The sequence below is a fragment of the Elaeis guineensis genome, chromosome 10, assembly GCF_000442705.2.
Source record: "Elaeis guineensis isolate ETL-2024a chromosome 10, EG11, whole genome shotgun sequence".
Taxonomy (NCBI): Eukaryota; Viridiplantae; Streptophyta; class Magnoliopsida; order Arecales; family Arecaceae; genus Elaeis; species Elaeis guineensis.
In genome coordinates, this window is record NC_026002.2 from 7,272,467 (window position 1) to 7,288,211 (window position 15,745).

The 15,745-nt window shown below is 37.0% G+C and overlaps 1 protein-coding gene across 1 annotated transcript; it reads right to left on the bottom strand.

The window, feature by feature from the left end:
• Window positions 1-10,490: 10,490 nt before the first annotated feature.
• LOC140852062 (premnaspirodiene oxygenase-like) lies at window positions 10,491-12,647 on the bottom strand. The gene is made up of 2 exons (XM_073244782.1): window positions 11,720-12,647; window positions 10,491-11,304 (listed from the first exon to the last, which is right to left on the bottom strand). Exons 1-2 carry the CDS (start codon window positions 12,629-12,631, stop codon window positions 10,687-10,689), a joined length of 1,530 nt encoding a protein of 509 aa, XP_073100883.1. The 5' UTR covers window positions 12,632-12,647; the 3' UTR covers window positions 10,491-10,686.
• Between the last annotated feature and the right edge of the window lie 3,098 nt (window positions 12,648-15,745).

A 15,745-nucleotide genomic window follows, 5' to 3' on the forward strand; every position in this document is an offset into this window, starting at 1 on the left:
GCTGTCTGTAGTGTCTGAACATCGGTCGCTTGTTGATCTTGAGTTGATGAGGTGTGTTCGGTTGGTCGGTTGAGAGTAATGTCGGCCTGCTTGATCGATGTTCGGTCGATAGTCACTTTTAGGATTATGTCTGTTTGTGGGGCCAGAGTCGGATGTCAGTCGATCTGCACTGAAATCAGTCGATTTATGGAGATCAGTCAGTTTATCCCAACAGTATCATAGCATTTTACACCCACGTAGTTTTCATACCCCGAATAATATATTTTGTGCCTTATGCCCTGACAAAAAAGAATTTACCTCTCATGTTATTTTACACTACAAGTTGGGACTCCAATCTGGAGACAGGCTCCTATTTCTGATGCGGCAACTCTTTCGACTCTCTATTTTGATACCTTTCTCCAAAACATTAATGAGGGAAACCAAAGTAGAGATGTTGTGTCGATGGCTTATATTGTTAATCATCATATTTGATTGGCTAAAATGATTGTATTTTCTAAAGTAATGTTTGGAGCATGCAGGTTGATTCTCATAAAAGCAGTCAATCAGGTATAGATGTACATTAATTCAACTGCTCCGAATGTTTCTTTGATAGCCAGGAAAAACTATGGCTCTCCTTTCACTTGGGAGCCACCATCCCCTGGTTTCTTTAAAGTTAACCCCGATGCTGGTATTTTAAATGGAGGTGATTTTGGTGGAGAAAGTTTTGATATGAAAATATGAGTGTTGCGTGAATAGATACAAGAGGTGTTAGATTATTTGACACTACAGTTTCTTTGGCATGTTGCATGGGAAGGTATGCCATATGCGACTAAAAGTATTAAGACATCTCATATCACCTTGGAGGAGACTCCTTAATAATGATTAGGTAGTTTCTTGGTTCAACAACCTTAAATATCAGAATCCATTCTTTAAGCTGGGATTGTTGGAGAATGAAAGCAACTCTTCAATTTTATGAAATGAAACACATCTATAGAGAAGCTAATGGTACTGTAGATTGGATGGCATCATGTATTACTAATCATATGGAATCTATTTTGCGAATGATTATGATAGATATTCCTTTTGAATTGTTATACTTTAGTTTCTAATTCTTATAGATGTATTTACTCTAGGTTGGTTTAATAAATCATAATGTGGAGGATATTTTGACTAGCCTTGATATTATTTGAAGTGGAATCAGCTCAGTATGATTGACCTCATTACCTCAGATATGGATGACTTGAAGATACAATCATACTGGCCTGCAAATGTTGGCGGTGAGTATATCCATAGCCATTATTGTATGATTAAGACGGTTGTAGCCGTCAGAGCATGTTGATGACCATTATGGTTCATTGAATCATGAATTAGTCGTTGCTGTGCCATTACTGCACATCCCATTTGTCATGAAAATGGCTATCGACCCTTAGATAAGCTTCTCGATGCTAATTCAATAGCTCATACTCTTTTATTCCTCTCTCTTCTATTATTTTTTATATTTTAATTGACTTGAACATCGAAAGATCTTCGATTGAAAAAACTCCAGCTTAAGGACTTTATTTCAATAGTTAACCAAGAAGCAGCAGCAGTTACACTGATATCAACTTCACTTTAGCCCCTACCAACCTCACCCCGATCTTGGAGTTCCACGGCAACAAATCTGATTTATCAAACAAAAAATATGTGCCTAGATAGTAGTGATTTTATAAAAATATATATAACTCAATCTTGCATTTCTTGGAGATGAACCATCTGACAAAGAAGTCTTGGCAATGAAGGGCTTTACATGCAAAAATGAAGAATATATTATGCAATGCAAATTCGTCAAATTGCATTCTACTACTACCAATTTTGAGCAGGTTTGGATTTGGCATGAATAGATTTAGGTCTTAAATGAGTCAACCCTCCTATATCCACTTATTTAATGAGTTGGTTTCAAATTTAACCTATGATTCATTTATTCCATTCCGACCCATTTAATAATTAGGTCATATCATGACATGATCAGTTTAATCCATTTAATTAAATCTTACTTAATCTGCTTTTATCCTATTTAACACGACATACATAATCTATTCAACCGATTTAAACGGTTAAAAATCCACTTAACTTATTTAGTCCGTTTGAACTCATTTAATTTATTTAATATATAGTGAGTTATCTGTTTAATAAATAAGTCTGATACAAATCTGAATTTTTGATCTATTTCACAGATACATTAGATTTGAGTTGATAAATTTTTCATTTGGCTCACATCCAATCCAGCTCATATCTAATCCAACCTAACTCAGTTGCCACCCATACATTGGACTGGCTCTATGTGGTAGCCCAATAGGAACTCAACCAAGCAGAATCCACCCTGACTCACATTGGTCCACAGACCCCATGGAGGCAGTTTCATTTTCGGCAAGTCTAAGTGCAGCGATTGATTGATTCAGTCAAATCAAAGTAGAGGAACGAGTCTATTCAATCCTTTTAACCGACCAAAACTCAAGACTTCTCCCAACCGAATCAGTCCCTCCGGACGCGTCACCCGTGTTTTCCCTCCCAGATGAATGGTCTACTCCTTTATGACTCCCGCAACCCAAAAGCCTTGCGGCGAGTGGTAGGTAGGTAGGCCCCAGCTCGCGCCACATCAAAGTATGAAACAAGGCATCGCTTTTTGGGCCACATCCAACGCGAATCACGTCATTTCTGTGTGTAACATCTGACCGTTGTCCTTCCAACGTTTCGGTGGTCCCATGTACCGTGCACCAACGTACCATCCACTTTTCAAACATTTGAAAAGTTGAAACCGCGTGTGGACCGGTTCGGTTTCACGAAAGAACTTAAGGGGAAATCGTTGTTTGGACTTCAACCATGCATGCAGACGTGAAGGATGTTATATATCCAGCAATCCTCTCTTCCCTACTTCATACCATCATCAAATTAAGATTACCAGCTTCTTTCTTACATTCCGAATTGAAAGGAAATCTACTGCAAGGGGGCAAACTCCATTCTCCTTTCTTGCATAAAATGGCTGCTGGCTTCCGAGAAATGTTTCTCCTTGTGCTGGTGATTTCAAGCCTTCATCCTCTCATGGCATCGAGGTCTATGAAAGGTGAGAAATGGATAGAAGATGGTAGGCTCTTGATGGAATCTCTTCGAGGGCCGGTCACGCATTCCGGACCTTCTGGTTGCACCCACAACCCCAAAAACCATGGCGGTAATTGCCCCCTCACTAAATGAGTTCGGATGGGCTAACAGCTTATGAAGTCTTATTAGAAATTAGGACGGGTCATATTAACATTGGAACTTGCGAGGAGGTCATGACATAATTTGTAAATGAGAATGCTTGCATGGGATGTATAACCCATGAAATTGTTTTAACTTTCTTTGTTTATTTGTTAATTTTAAGAGGTTTGCATATTAGGGTGGTCAAATTTGTGGGTTTTATTTTTCATTTTCATCTTCACAGATGTAACGTTACATCAGTGCAATAGATTTGCCCAGTGTAATTCTTTCTTCAGAATTAACTACTTTCTTTTCTAGGGAATTAAACTATTATTTCACATTTACAATGGTTAATGGCTTGAAGATGGCATCCACATTAGAGTTGGGCGGTGGGTGGTGTTGTTGGGATGACCTCCATAAGCAGGACTTCTCTCTTTTTACCCACAACCAACGTCACTTTTCCCGAGCCAGCTCACCTCCATACGCCATTCAATAGTTTGATCGATCTCCTGCGTAGGGTTGACCGATGAAGTCAAACTAGACATGAAAGGCAGAAGAAAACAATAGACTTAGTAAAGATGACATTTTAAAATCGAGATAATTTTTGACCTACACCAATAGCATGCATGACTTCAGAGTTCAGACTTCACACATGAGGCCGGAACTTTGGGAAGGAGCTCATCCATGCAGCAACACCCGTGATGACCAGACTTCCTAGCTAACAACATATATTATCATACGGGTACGCGCATTAGCTTTAATAAAAATTCAAAAAACAAAAGAATAACAGATAAGCATCATAATTTTCAATAAAAGATAAAATATTAAATAAAAATAAGAAATAATATTGAATAAAAATTTAAAATGGGAGCTAGAGATTGGAGATAGTGAAGGTCTCAAACATCGGGGAAAAAATAAGTTTGTTTGATAATTAAGGAAAGGTTAGTTAGCATGGACATAAGAGAAATTTCAGGCGTCCCAAAGATTTCATGGGATATGAGATGTGAAATCAGAACAAAGAATTGAGATTTAATTAAGTACATATGTTTCTTTTAAAAACAGCCCATGTTGATGCTTGCATTGCAATTATAAGATTGCGTTAAGAATAAAAAAAATTATTGCATTCATCATTATAACCATGCATCGGACATCTTGGATATTTTTATGAAACCAAGAAATCTAGAAGAATATCTTTTAACTAGTCTTTTAGGTGAGCTCATGAATTGTTACAAATAGAATTGAATAGAACCGGCTTTATGGCTCATGTTGACTCAAGAACGCTACAACACAAGCATTTTTAGGCTAGAGCTAACCATGGGTTAATTGTTATGTTTATGATTGAATTTGGACTCAGCTTAATAAGGATATCAGGACTTAAATGAAAGGAGTATGAGCAGAACTCTAGAAAAAATATATTTTCTTTTTTTCATTGTGATTAGGAAGGAAGAGTCAAGAAAGTTTGAAATTCATAATGTGGTATGCTCGATTTTTCTTTAAATTTTTCTGGGATGTTTATATAAGCCACATATTTTCTAAGGCTTAACTCTTGGTTGGGATGAAAATGATTTGGGCTAGTAGGTCCCCTCTAACTTATAGCTCTAAATTAGTATTATGTAATTATGGATTATTTTTGGCCTAGCTCAATAGGCCATTGCTCACTGCTTGCCATGCATGATTGAGGTGGTAATTAAGTTAGGCTAGTTTTGGATACCAGGCTCATACAACACATTGATAAATGGATCGAATCAGGTTTAATGAGTTTAAAACAAGTTAAAATAGATTAAGTAGGTCTGAAACATGTTACTACAAGAAATTAGATTTTTAGTGACAATAAAAATTATCACTAAAAATATGAAATATCGTCACTAATAATTTTAGTGACGATAGTTTGGATCATCACTTATTGTCACTAATACTCGAGTTACTAATATATCAGTGATGACTTTCAAAGTTGGTCACTATTTGTAAATTTATTAGTGACGATACTATTGTCACTAATATTTGTACTAATAGTAACGATAATACATTATCACAAAAGCTATTATTATTAGTGACAATAGTATCGTCACTAATATTTGTACTAATAGTGACGCAGATATTGTCATTAATACTATCACTATTAGTGACACAAGTAGCATCATAAAAGTTTTTCAACAGTGACTACAAAAGTCATCGCTAGTATTAACATATTAGTGACAATACTTCCTATCACTAAAATAAAATAATATTAGGAACAAATAATATCATCACTAAAAATATATAATATTAGCAATATACTTAGTGTCACTAAAAATGTCATAACCATTTAATATATTTTTAGTGACGATAAGATGTCCTCACTAATGATTTTTTTGAAAAATAAATAAATAATCTTATAATTAGCATATGTTGTATTACTTGCTTTATAAATTAAGATCAATTCATATTCATAAACATCAATACATACAAATTATATATATATATATATTAAACCTTTACATATGCATTAAAGTATCCAAAATATAATTATAACTTCAAATTCATACATATCCATAGTGTATCAGTCAAATCCTTACATACCTATTAAAGTATCAAAATATATTTAAAAGATAATTGTAATTTCAAATCTATACACATCCATAGTGAGACACAAAAAGTATACAATATGATCCCATGATCCTTCATAATGAACAAAAATTATAATTGATCCCAAAAAACTTCAATCACAATCCTGCAAAATGAACAAATAAAAAAAATCAATTAGTATAAATTAAAAATATAATTTTATTAATTCAATTACATAAATATTATAAAAAAATAAAAAAAATAATATTTATAAAAATAAAATAAGTTTAACTACTCATATAGCATGTTTTTAATTATGAAACTTACATTATTAGTAAGAGTAATCGAGGAAGATGTACCAGATAGCTGTTTGAGAAATGAAACATTACTATTAAAGTGTGTAAAAAAAATAACTATTTAACTTTGCATACTTTTTTGGATCTCTTTCTGTATTTCCACACGATGTGTCTCAATAGTCTTATGCTAAACCTCAAATTCTGCATGTTGAGATTATAAATTTACTTGGAGTTATGAATTAGTTTTCTCTTGCTTTAGTGGCGCATGATATGTTGATATTATTGATAAATGTCAATATCGTCATTAAAAACTCAATAATAGTGGCAACTTTTGAGATCGTTACTATTATATCGCCACTAATACTATCAATTCTTGTAGTATGTTAAGTAGGTTTTAATAGGTTACATAGATTTGAAACAAGTTAAACAAGTTGGGTTGTGACAGATCTAATTATTAGATGAGTCAAAATTGGATAAATAGATCAAAAGTCCACACCTGAACCCCCATTTAATAAACAAAATCTAGTGGATTAATTGACCCATTTATGATCAAAATCTTTTTATATCAAACCCAAATTAACTTTCTTAAATAGGGTCAGTTATAGGTTAGGTTGATGGGCCAGATCATAAATTGCCGCCTCTATGCATAGAAAATCAAGAAACTAATGCATGAGCAAATAACTTTAAGCCTTTAAGTTGAAATCACTAAGATGTTTATGTTAAATTTATTACTGCTGAAAGAAGACAATAAGTCTATCTTTGCAAGGTGGACTAATACCATGGTATAATAGATGGATGTTTGGTAACCATGGTTGCCGTTATCTAATTATCCTGTATCTAATGGATCCTTCGACTAAGATTGGTAGAAAGATCAAACTTTGGGCCATGAGTTATCAGATTATGAGATACTAATTGTATAAGAGATGACTTGATGGACTCTTATTATGATGCCTTGGTGAAGAAGACTCTATGCTAATAATGGGAGAAGTTCACAAGGCGTATGCAAAGCTCATCATCATGAGGCAAGGCACAAGGTGTTAGTTGATTATAAGACATGGTTATTATTCATTTAAGATGTTAGAGGATTGTTAGCGGATGCATTGATTGGGGATGCCAGGCTTGTCAAAGACACGGGCCCACACAAAATGTGCTAATGGCAGAATTTAACTATGTTATAAAAATGCGATTGTTGAGAGGCTGGGCCATGGATTTGATTGGATAGATTCACTCTTCTTCTTCTTTTTTTTTTTGCAGACTATGAATTTGTCATTATGGCCGTCTACTATTTTACCAAATAGATTGAAGCGGTGCCTGTGAGGCCAATCAATTAAGTAGCAATCATAAACTTCATTAGGTAACATATAATTCACAAGCTTGACCTATTGGAGAAGATCACAAGCATTGGGGGAGTTGGATGAGGTAAGGCTGGCAGTGTTAGACCCAATATATGCTTAGAAACTCAAGGTTGCTCAGTGTTATGATAAAAGGTTTAGTCTAAGTCATTCAGAATCGGATAACTATCTTGGAAGACCGTCCTTTTTGTTGGATATAGAGGTAGGTGGTTTTCTAATTGGCAGGGGCATTACATTATTCACCAAGTTCAATCTGGAGGAGTTTATAAACCAAGGAACATCAATGGAGAAGTACACAGTCGATCGGTCAAGAAAAATTATTTAAAGAAAAGTTATCCAACAGTGTGGTAGGTATAAAAAAAGATGCAAGATTAAAGCTCTATCAAATCAAAGTCTCTTGGCTAGTACATCGCAAAAAATGAATAAAATAAAAGTGCATAGGCCGACAAAATGCTAATGGTTTTCCTGGATTACATTTGCCTCATCCTTCTAACTATTATTTAGGATCATATAAGTTCACATTCACCTTAGTCTAGTTGGACGAAGCTTTTTATTGTTGGCAACTAAGTTTTCTCCTTATTTCCAAGAATTACTAGGCTGATCGGATGTTCTCTCAATTGCAGTGGTCGTAAGTCGCCATGAGACTTTGGATATGAAATTTTGTGTATGGACCCAATCATTGAAGATCATTAGTATGTAGAATAGTCCATTTGGATGATAAAGATGAGAAGTCAATAGAGGGCTTGATTGTGAACATTTGCAAGCTGATTTGAGAGTAAAGTCCTCAAGGTGGAGCAGCCAAGAGGATCAATTTTGGCCAATAAGGATGATTGAAATTATACTGACCTATGCTTAACGAGTTTTTTTGCCAAGGGTGATTTGATACGGAACATAGGTGAGAAAGAGGGATTTTGAAAGAAGATGTGAAGGATATGATAGCAAAACAAGGCAGCGGGCTTCATTTAAAGCATAGTGAACTTTACCAAGATGTGATGAGTAAGATTCTAATCAATGCCAAAATTCTCGGGCAGCATACAGGAAACCCAGTCATTTCTTGAAATGGGATGCATGGCACGGATCAGCTACACCTTGGAGAACCATCAAGGACAAACCAGGGCCTGCCTCTGCCACATATATATATATATATAAGTTAATAACGTAGCCTTCGGCATTGATTATTCTAGCCAGCGAGCGATTGAGTATTAGCCCTCTTGGTTGTCAGCTGATATGATTATTTGCACCACACCTTAATCCATAATTGGAACCTCAGGTCCGATCAGAAGATGGCATTGCCAAGAACTGAATAGAAAGTAATAACAAGTAGACTACGAGAGTTGACTTTGATATGACAAAGTCGGGATAGTTGGAGATTGGCTATGATGGTGACACGTACGCAATTAGACCCAAGGGTTGGAGGGTAGTAGCAGGCCAATCCAGTCCATGCAAGATAAACCAAGCCATGCATGATCCCAAGGAGTTAGTGGGACTAGGCCGAGTGCTTGCCGGAGACTCTCGGCAGAATTCCAGAGGTCGTAGGTAGGTACATAGATTGATTATAAATATAGCCAATAATTGGTGAGGGTAAGCGGTCATTGAAGAAGTTGATTGCGCTTTATTTTAGGGAATGAAGCCTCAAGAAACAAAAGCATTTGTTGAAAGATCACAACGTGATGAGTGGAGATCTGGGTAAAATTCACTGCGGTAACTATCAGAAGATAATGGATGGAGTAGCAATTGCCAAGAAAAATATGTGTTGGTACTAGAAGAGAATTGTTCGTTGGGAGTTAAGAATAATATGCATAATAAATATGAAAAAAATGTAATCCTGAGAATGTGCCCTTGTGCCACCGATAGAATCAATTATCAATTTTCTCTTATTAGTTTGTCTTTTGATTTATCTTTAGCTCTTTTAATTCTTATTTCTTAGTCCAATAGTTCGTAGGTCCTAGTAGTCTTTTCTTTGCCCCATAATAAGAAAGGGGCATTTCATTTCACTAGCAAAAGTTCTTAAAGATCAATGCAACAGGATCAACTGCCATTTATCCTCTTTTCAGTTTAGACACCGGTGGCATCCACATGTATTTATCTAGATATGTTTAGTGGCCTGCACTTCTTCCCATCCTCGTGCCAAGGAGATGGGAAAAAAGTACAAATAGGTTCCATATTGTCATACCGAACCACATTACTTATGTGCGACAACAGTGGACTTTAGTGTCAGTCATTGGTAATTTAAGAAGCTAAGTTGATCATTCTGGTAATATATTTAAGCACATACCATCTGTCTCCAGGTTAAACAGGATAAGAATCTTGTGATGATTATTTTCCTTTCCAAGTAAATAATCTCTATCGGGTTGAGAAAGGTCAAGATTTATTAGAAAATTATTGGAGCTCTGATTGGGCTAAAAAAGAGGCTAAATATAGCTTTTGATTGGATTGGGTCAAGAAAGACCGGATGGGGGCTTAACTTGGACCAACTTCGCGTGCGATAATGAAAGGCATACGGCATCATGTAGAAGGAAGAGCCGCCCATCCTTTCTCTCCTCTCAGGTCCAAATGGGACTCCAAGAATCATCACCAATTAGTTATTAATAGGCGATAATTATAACAAATCCTCCCAAATTGCGATTTGAATTGTGATGGTTAAACAAGCACTGTGAAAAAAAAGAACTATAAATTTTTTTTTTTTTTTTGGTTCCATTCCAAAAATTTTGCCAATTAATTATGCATGCAGAAACTAGAAAAGACCAGGGGCCATACTTCAGAGATGATGAAAGTCATCCCGAGTGAGAGATTCGTAGGGTTTGATCCTATGCCATCCCATTGAGAGGAAGAGTTGGGATTACCTGTTTCAATGGTTGGTTCTTGCATGGTGTACCCTTTTTTTTTTCTTTTGGTAAAATTTCTTGGTGTACCTTTGATCTCTCTGTTTTAAGGCAAGCCCTTATTTCTTTCTTTTATCTTTCCTGTTTTTTAGGGCCTGTCTCTCAGACTCTTCCCTATATTACCTGTGCCATTTCATTTCATGTGAGATGGCCGTGGCTTTCATCATCATTTGCTTGGAAAAAAAAAAAAAAAAGAAAGAAGAAAAAAAATAAGAAAACCGCTTTTGTCCTTCAGCATATATAGTACCTGTCACATGTGATAGGATCCCTCCATATCTTACAATGCATATTACAATTACATTCTAATACCTAACGATAAAAAAATCAAATAATTATTACAAAGCTAATCCTTATTCATGTGAACTGAGTCTTTCCTTTGAGATAGAAGGAAACATAAGCTCATCACAAGCTTTTTTTGGTCTAGTTCGCAAGCAAGGGAACATAAGGAGTGGCACACAAGCATAGGTCATATCTCCTGCGTGCACCCAACCCAGCGGACTCGGTCATGTCCAACTCACTCGCCCCATGCGGCAGGCTCCAATCAAAGCAGCACAAGAGCTGTGCCAACGCTAGCTCCATGCTGGCCAGTCCAAAATTAATCCCCGGGCACATCCTTCTCCCAGCTCCGAAGGGCATGTATTCATAGCAATTCCCCTTGAAATCAATGGAGCTCCCCTCGAACCTCTCTGGCTTGAACTCCTCAGGATCATCCCAATACTGCGAGTCCCTCCCCATGGCCCATGCATTAAAGATCACCCTGGTCTTTACGGGTATGACGTAGCTATTGATCTCACACGTCTTGGTGCACTCCCTGGGGACCAAGAGCGGAGCAGGGGGGTGCAACCTTAAGGACTCTTTGATCACCAGCTTTAGATAGCTTAATTGACCCACGTCCTTTTCGGTGAACTTACTTTTCCCACCAAGTGCTTCCCTTACCTCCGTTTGTGCTTTCTTCATCACCCTTGGGTTCCTCATTAGCTCTGACATCGTCCATGTCATAGATGACGCCGCCGTCCCACTCCCTGCTGCAAACACGTCCTGGAAAGAAAAAAAAAAAAAAAATTTTTTTTTTTTTTTCTTTAGCAACGTTATAAGAAGTTAATTTATAATTAAGTTTATAATTAATATTAATAAGTTTAAGAGTTATACAACTGCATGTGGGAGGGCAAAGAGTTATAATAAATTATAAAATTCATGACGGGTAATCTAAGAGTCATTTTTGTAATATCTATAAATAGGTGAACTAGAATCTTTGGTAAGATAAGCCTTTGAAAATCTCTCATGCCACTTTATCATTCATGAATGAAAATCCTGCAAGCTTTCCATTGGAAGGTTCTTTTTCTTTCATATTATTTCCTATAATTCTTTCTGCATGTACACCCAATAAGCTATGCGTGGGTGATCCTAAATGATCTAATTATAACCATCAGTAATTTAATGGAATACTACTTACAAAGATGAATGCTTTGATGTTGGTTGCTGTGAGAGAGAACCCAAGTTCATCATCTCGTCCCTGGAAGTTTAGAAGAACATCAAGTATATTCTCCTCCATTGTTTCACCATTGCCATCCTTCAACTTTAAAGCTGCCCGAACCTCCTTACGTTCTTCAATGATGCCTTCAAGGATCCCGTCAATCTTCTGATGGCACCTCTCAAGCTTATTCTTTATTCCAGTCACCACACTAATGAACCCTAATGAAGGGAATAGATCAGCAAGATTGAAGCCACCAGCTAGCAGTGTGCCTTCCTTCATCGCTTCCAAGTACGCTGCTGCATCTCGGCACCTGCTTCCGAATGCGACCCTTGCCGTGATGTTGTTTGTGAGGGTGTGAAGCATTTCGCTGAGGTTAACAGGCGAAGGACTCGTGGACTGAATGGTGTCGATAAGATCAGAGACCTCCTCCTCCCTGACAAATTGGAATGATTGGACCCGCTTGGCGCTCAATACCTCCATGACGCAGAGTTTCCGCAGTCGTCTCCAGTAGTCTCCATAGGGTGCAAAGAGCATGTCGAGGCCACCGTAAACGGCGATTTTGCTGGCCAAAATGTCTGGCCTCGATGCAAAGTTGATGTCGTGGATCTTCAGCATCTCTCTTGCTGCCTCCCTGGAGGTGACAACAACGGTGGAGACCTCGCCGAGCTTTAGGTGCATGAGAGGCCCGTAGGTTTTTGCGAGGTCTCGAAGTGCATGGTGTGTGAGTTTTCCAACAAGGTGGTGCATGCTTCCAATGATAGGAAGCTTGCATGGTCCTGGGGGCTGTCTGTAGACTTTGTTTTGGGTTTTGGAACCGTATTTAGGGTTTATGATCATGAGGAGGAGCAGGAGGAGGAAGGTGAGAAGGAGGTAGTTGTACAAGAGTTCCATGATGGAATGGACATGTTGAGCCATGCAAGGGGTCCATATGATACTTATATAGGTGTTACGAAAGCTCAGAATATCAGCTCGTTAGACCTCTCTAAGGTCCTCTTTGTCGATCGTGATAAACTGTTTGACTTCTTCAAATTCCACAACGTTTGCCCACGGCCGCAAACTTGGAACTTTGATAACGGCGTGCAACTCTAATAATAATAATAAAAAAAAGAAGATGGCGTGCAACTGTAATTCATGTAAATATTCAAACTGTACCCAACGTTGAAAAGTATTATTTTCAGCTCCAGCAGGCGTGTCGCTCAAACACTCAATTGAGGACTTCCAAGCTCCAAAGAAATAAAAAAGCAAATTTGCCCTCCGGGTGGTCAAACTTGCGCGCCTCAACTGCATCATGCAGGGGAGAATCTGTCGGACGACCCAAAATGTCCCCTATGTACATAAGAAAGCCTTGGCAGAGATGCATGGCCAGACAACATTAACGGCAACTCACAATAGACTTCCAAATTTATGTAACAATTTAAAATATTGGTGATTAATTCATCTCGATCAAGATTAATTGCTGATACATTTTGGATTCAACCTGGTCAAGGTGGAACATGCGACCAATCAGAGCCTGACATGAACCTGTCATACAGTCTTTTACTTGGCCAACCACTTTTTGCCATGTTACCACTCCCAAGATGCACGAAGATATCTGAATATCCCCCCACACGATGATAATTGGCTCATAATAATAGAACGGCCTCTCTAGCCATAAAATTTGTATATATTTCACTGTATCTCTTGGATGTATGAGCAATTATCTTCAATAAACTTTCTTGCATGTCCCAAAATCTTGATTATAATATATATACATGTTTGGGACTTCACCATAGTTTGTCATACATATCCCCTTATATAGTTTAGTGGACTAAGGAGCATCGCAAGGTAAGAGAGGAGTAGGAGATGCACGTACCACGGTCGAGAGAGTGGAGAGGTATAACAATCATTATTTTTGATATATATATATATATATTATATTATATATATATATTATATTATATATATTTTTATATATATATATATAGTATTTTGTTATTATGGATCTTGCAAACAAGTTGTGATGCAAGCTTCATATAGATGAAGAACCTCTTTGGATAATAATGGAAGGAGGCATGCTATGAATCCCCAGGTAACCAAAATAAGACATGTTGTGGTTTAGGTTACTTATTATGTAGATCATGTTAATGAAATTAATCAAATGATGCACTATAGGGAATGAAAGAAATTTGTGATCATAATATCCATCATGTAATGATATAAGGGCCAATTTTCCGGACGATCCCTTGCAAGCTTGCGAGGGCGTAAGGGCCACCATGGAAGACTCAAGGTTATGAGGCGAAACCATACTATCTGATGTATTTAATTAATTAGATGAGGCACCTTTTGATGCTATCTTTTAAGGTATACTATGAAGTTTTCTTACGAATTTTACATTATCACAGGAACCAATTGCTTTCCTTTTCATAGTGTATATGAGCTTTAGAACAACAACAACATGGTTTGGGCAACAAAGTGGAGAGTGGAGTGGCTGAAATGCATGAGTTAATAAAGGTATGGGGGCTTTAATTTTGAATTAATAATGAAAATATAATATTTAAAATATTGAGTAAAGTATTAGTTTATCATATTAACAATATGCCGTATTATTGTAATAAGACAGATTAAGGAGATTGGATGACAGGGACCAAGGTCAGCCTGTCACTCCACTATGTAATGCTTGATGTTACAACTCACAAGGTTGAATCTTGCACCATAATTTTTCATAAGGTTTTCAGTCTTGTGCAGCACTGGATGCCCTGCTCAGTCAGCCTTCTCGCAATCCACACCTGAAGGATTGCAACACCAAGCAACGTAAAGCCGAATATATGAGAAATACAAAGAGAGTCATCAATTCTATCATTTCAATTCCCAAGCAATCAAGATACAAAGGCTTATGAGACCAACACCATAATCTCTAAGTCCCGTTGAGAGATACTTACATTGCTGGCTTTCAAAGGCCAGCAAGCATGGCCATGAATAGGTAGTGGACAAATCCCCCAACTACTAGAAACTTCCTAAAATTGCTGCCAACCGTTTGCCCAAGTCTGGACATAGACATCTATGCACAATTGCTCCAGGAGGTTTGGGACAACTGCTAAAAACTATCCCGTAGTCTTCAAGTTGTTCAGGAGTAATAGTGTTGAGTTTCTTGACCTTTTATCTTAAGATTAGTTCTATTTTTCGATGTGACCATGTGGAGGTATTTGAACTTTTTTTGTGGAAGAAAAAGCAATGACAATATCTGAAGAATAAGCATCGGCTAACTCTGTGCCAGTTGCAATGGTAAAATAGAGGATGGATGCATTTTTTCTTTTTTGATAAGTCAACAATAACTATGAACATACTTGCAGGAGAATAGAGATTTTTCTTGATGGTCATTGCTTGTTATGCTAGTATTGCTAAGATTTCTTTTTGTTTGGTTGGTAATGGTTGTTTGTTCTTGAGATGTAATACTTTCTGCTGTGCTGTTATACTTATAGTAGGAATTGGTAGTTGCATTATTTTTCTTTTAAATATTTAAATATTTATTTATTTATTTTTAAGTTTTTAATTATGGTAGGAGTTGATAGATTCCTATGTGTTGAAGCATACCAATCTTTGTTCGGATGGAAACATGACATAGTTTTGACTCATGCCAATTAGCTCTAATTCAAGATTCAATCCTGATGGAAGTCTTCTTCATGAAGGCCATATCTCACGTGGTGCTCGACCAGTATATACACGGAGGCTTCCGAAAAGAGACTGCAGTAAATTGAGTCTACTCCATAAAACATGTACCTGACTATAACTTTCATTACAATCATCCGGGTTTGAGGTGGAGAAGGGAGGAATTTCTTTTGTTTCTTTTTTACTGAGACAAGAGGAAGGAGGAATTCGTTGTTCCATTTTTATCCGTAGATTTCTGAGGACCCTGAAATCTAATAACTCAAAATAGAGCTGAAACTCCGCAATATGACCAACAAGGTTATAGATTAAATTACCTCCAAAACAGGGAAGAGGAAGCACTTCATTTCGTACCGGAGAACG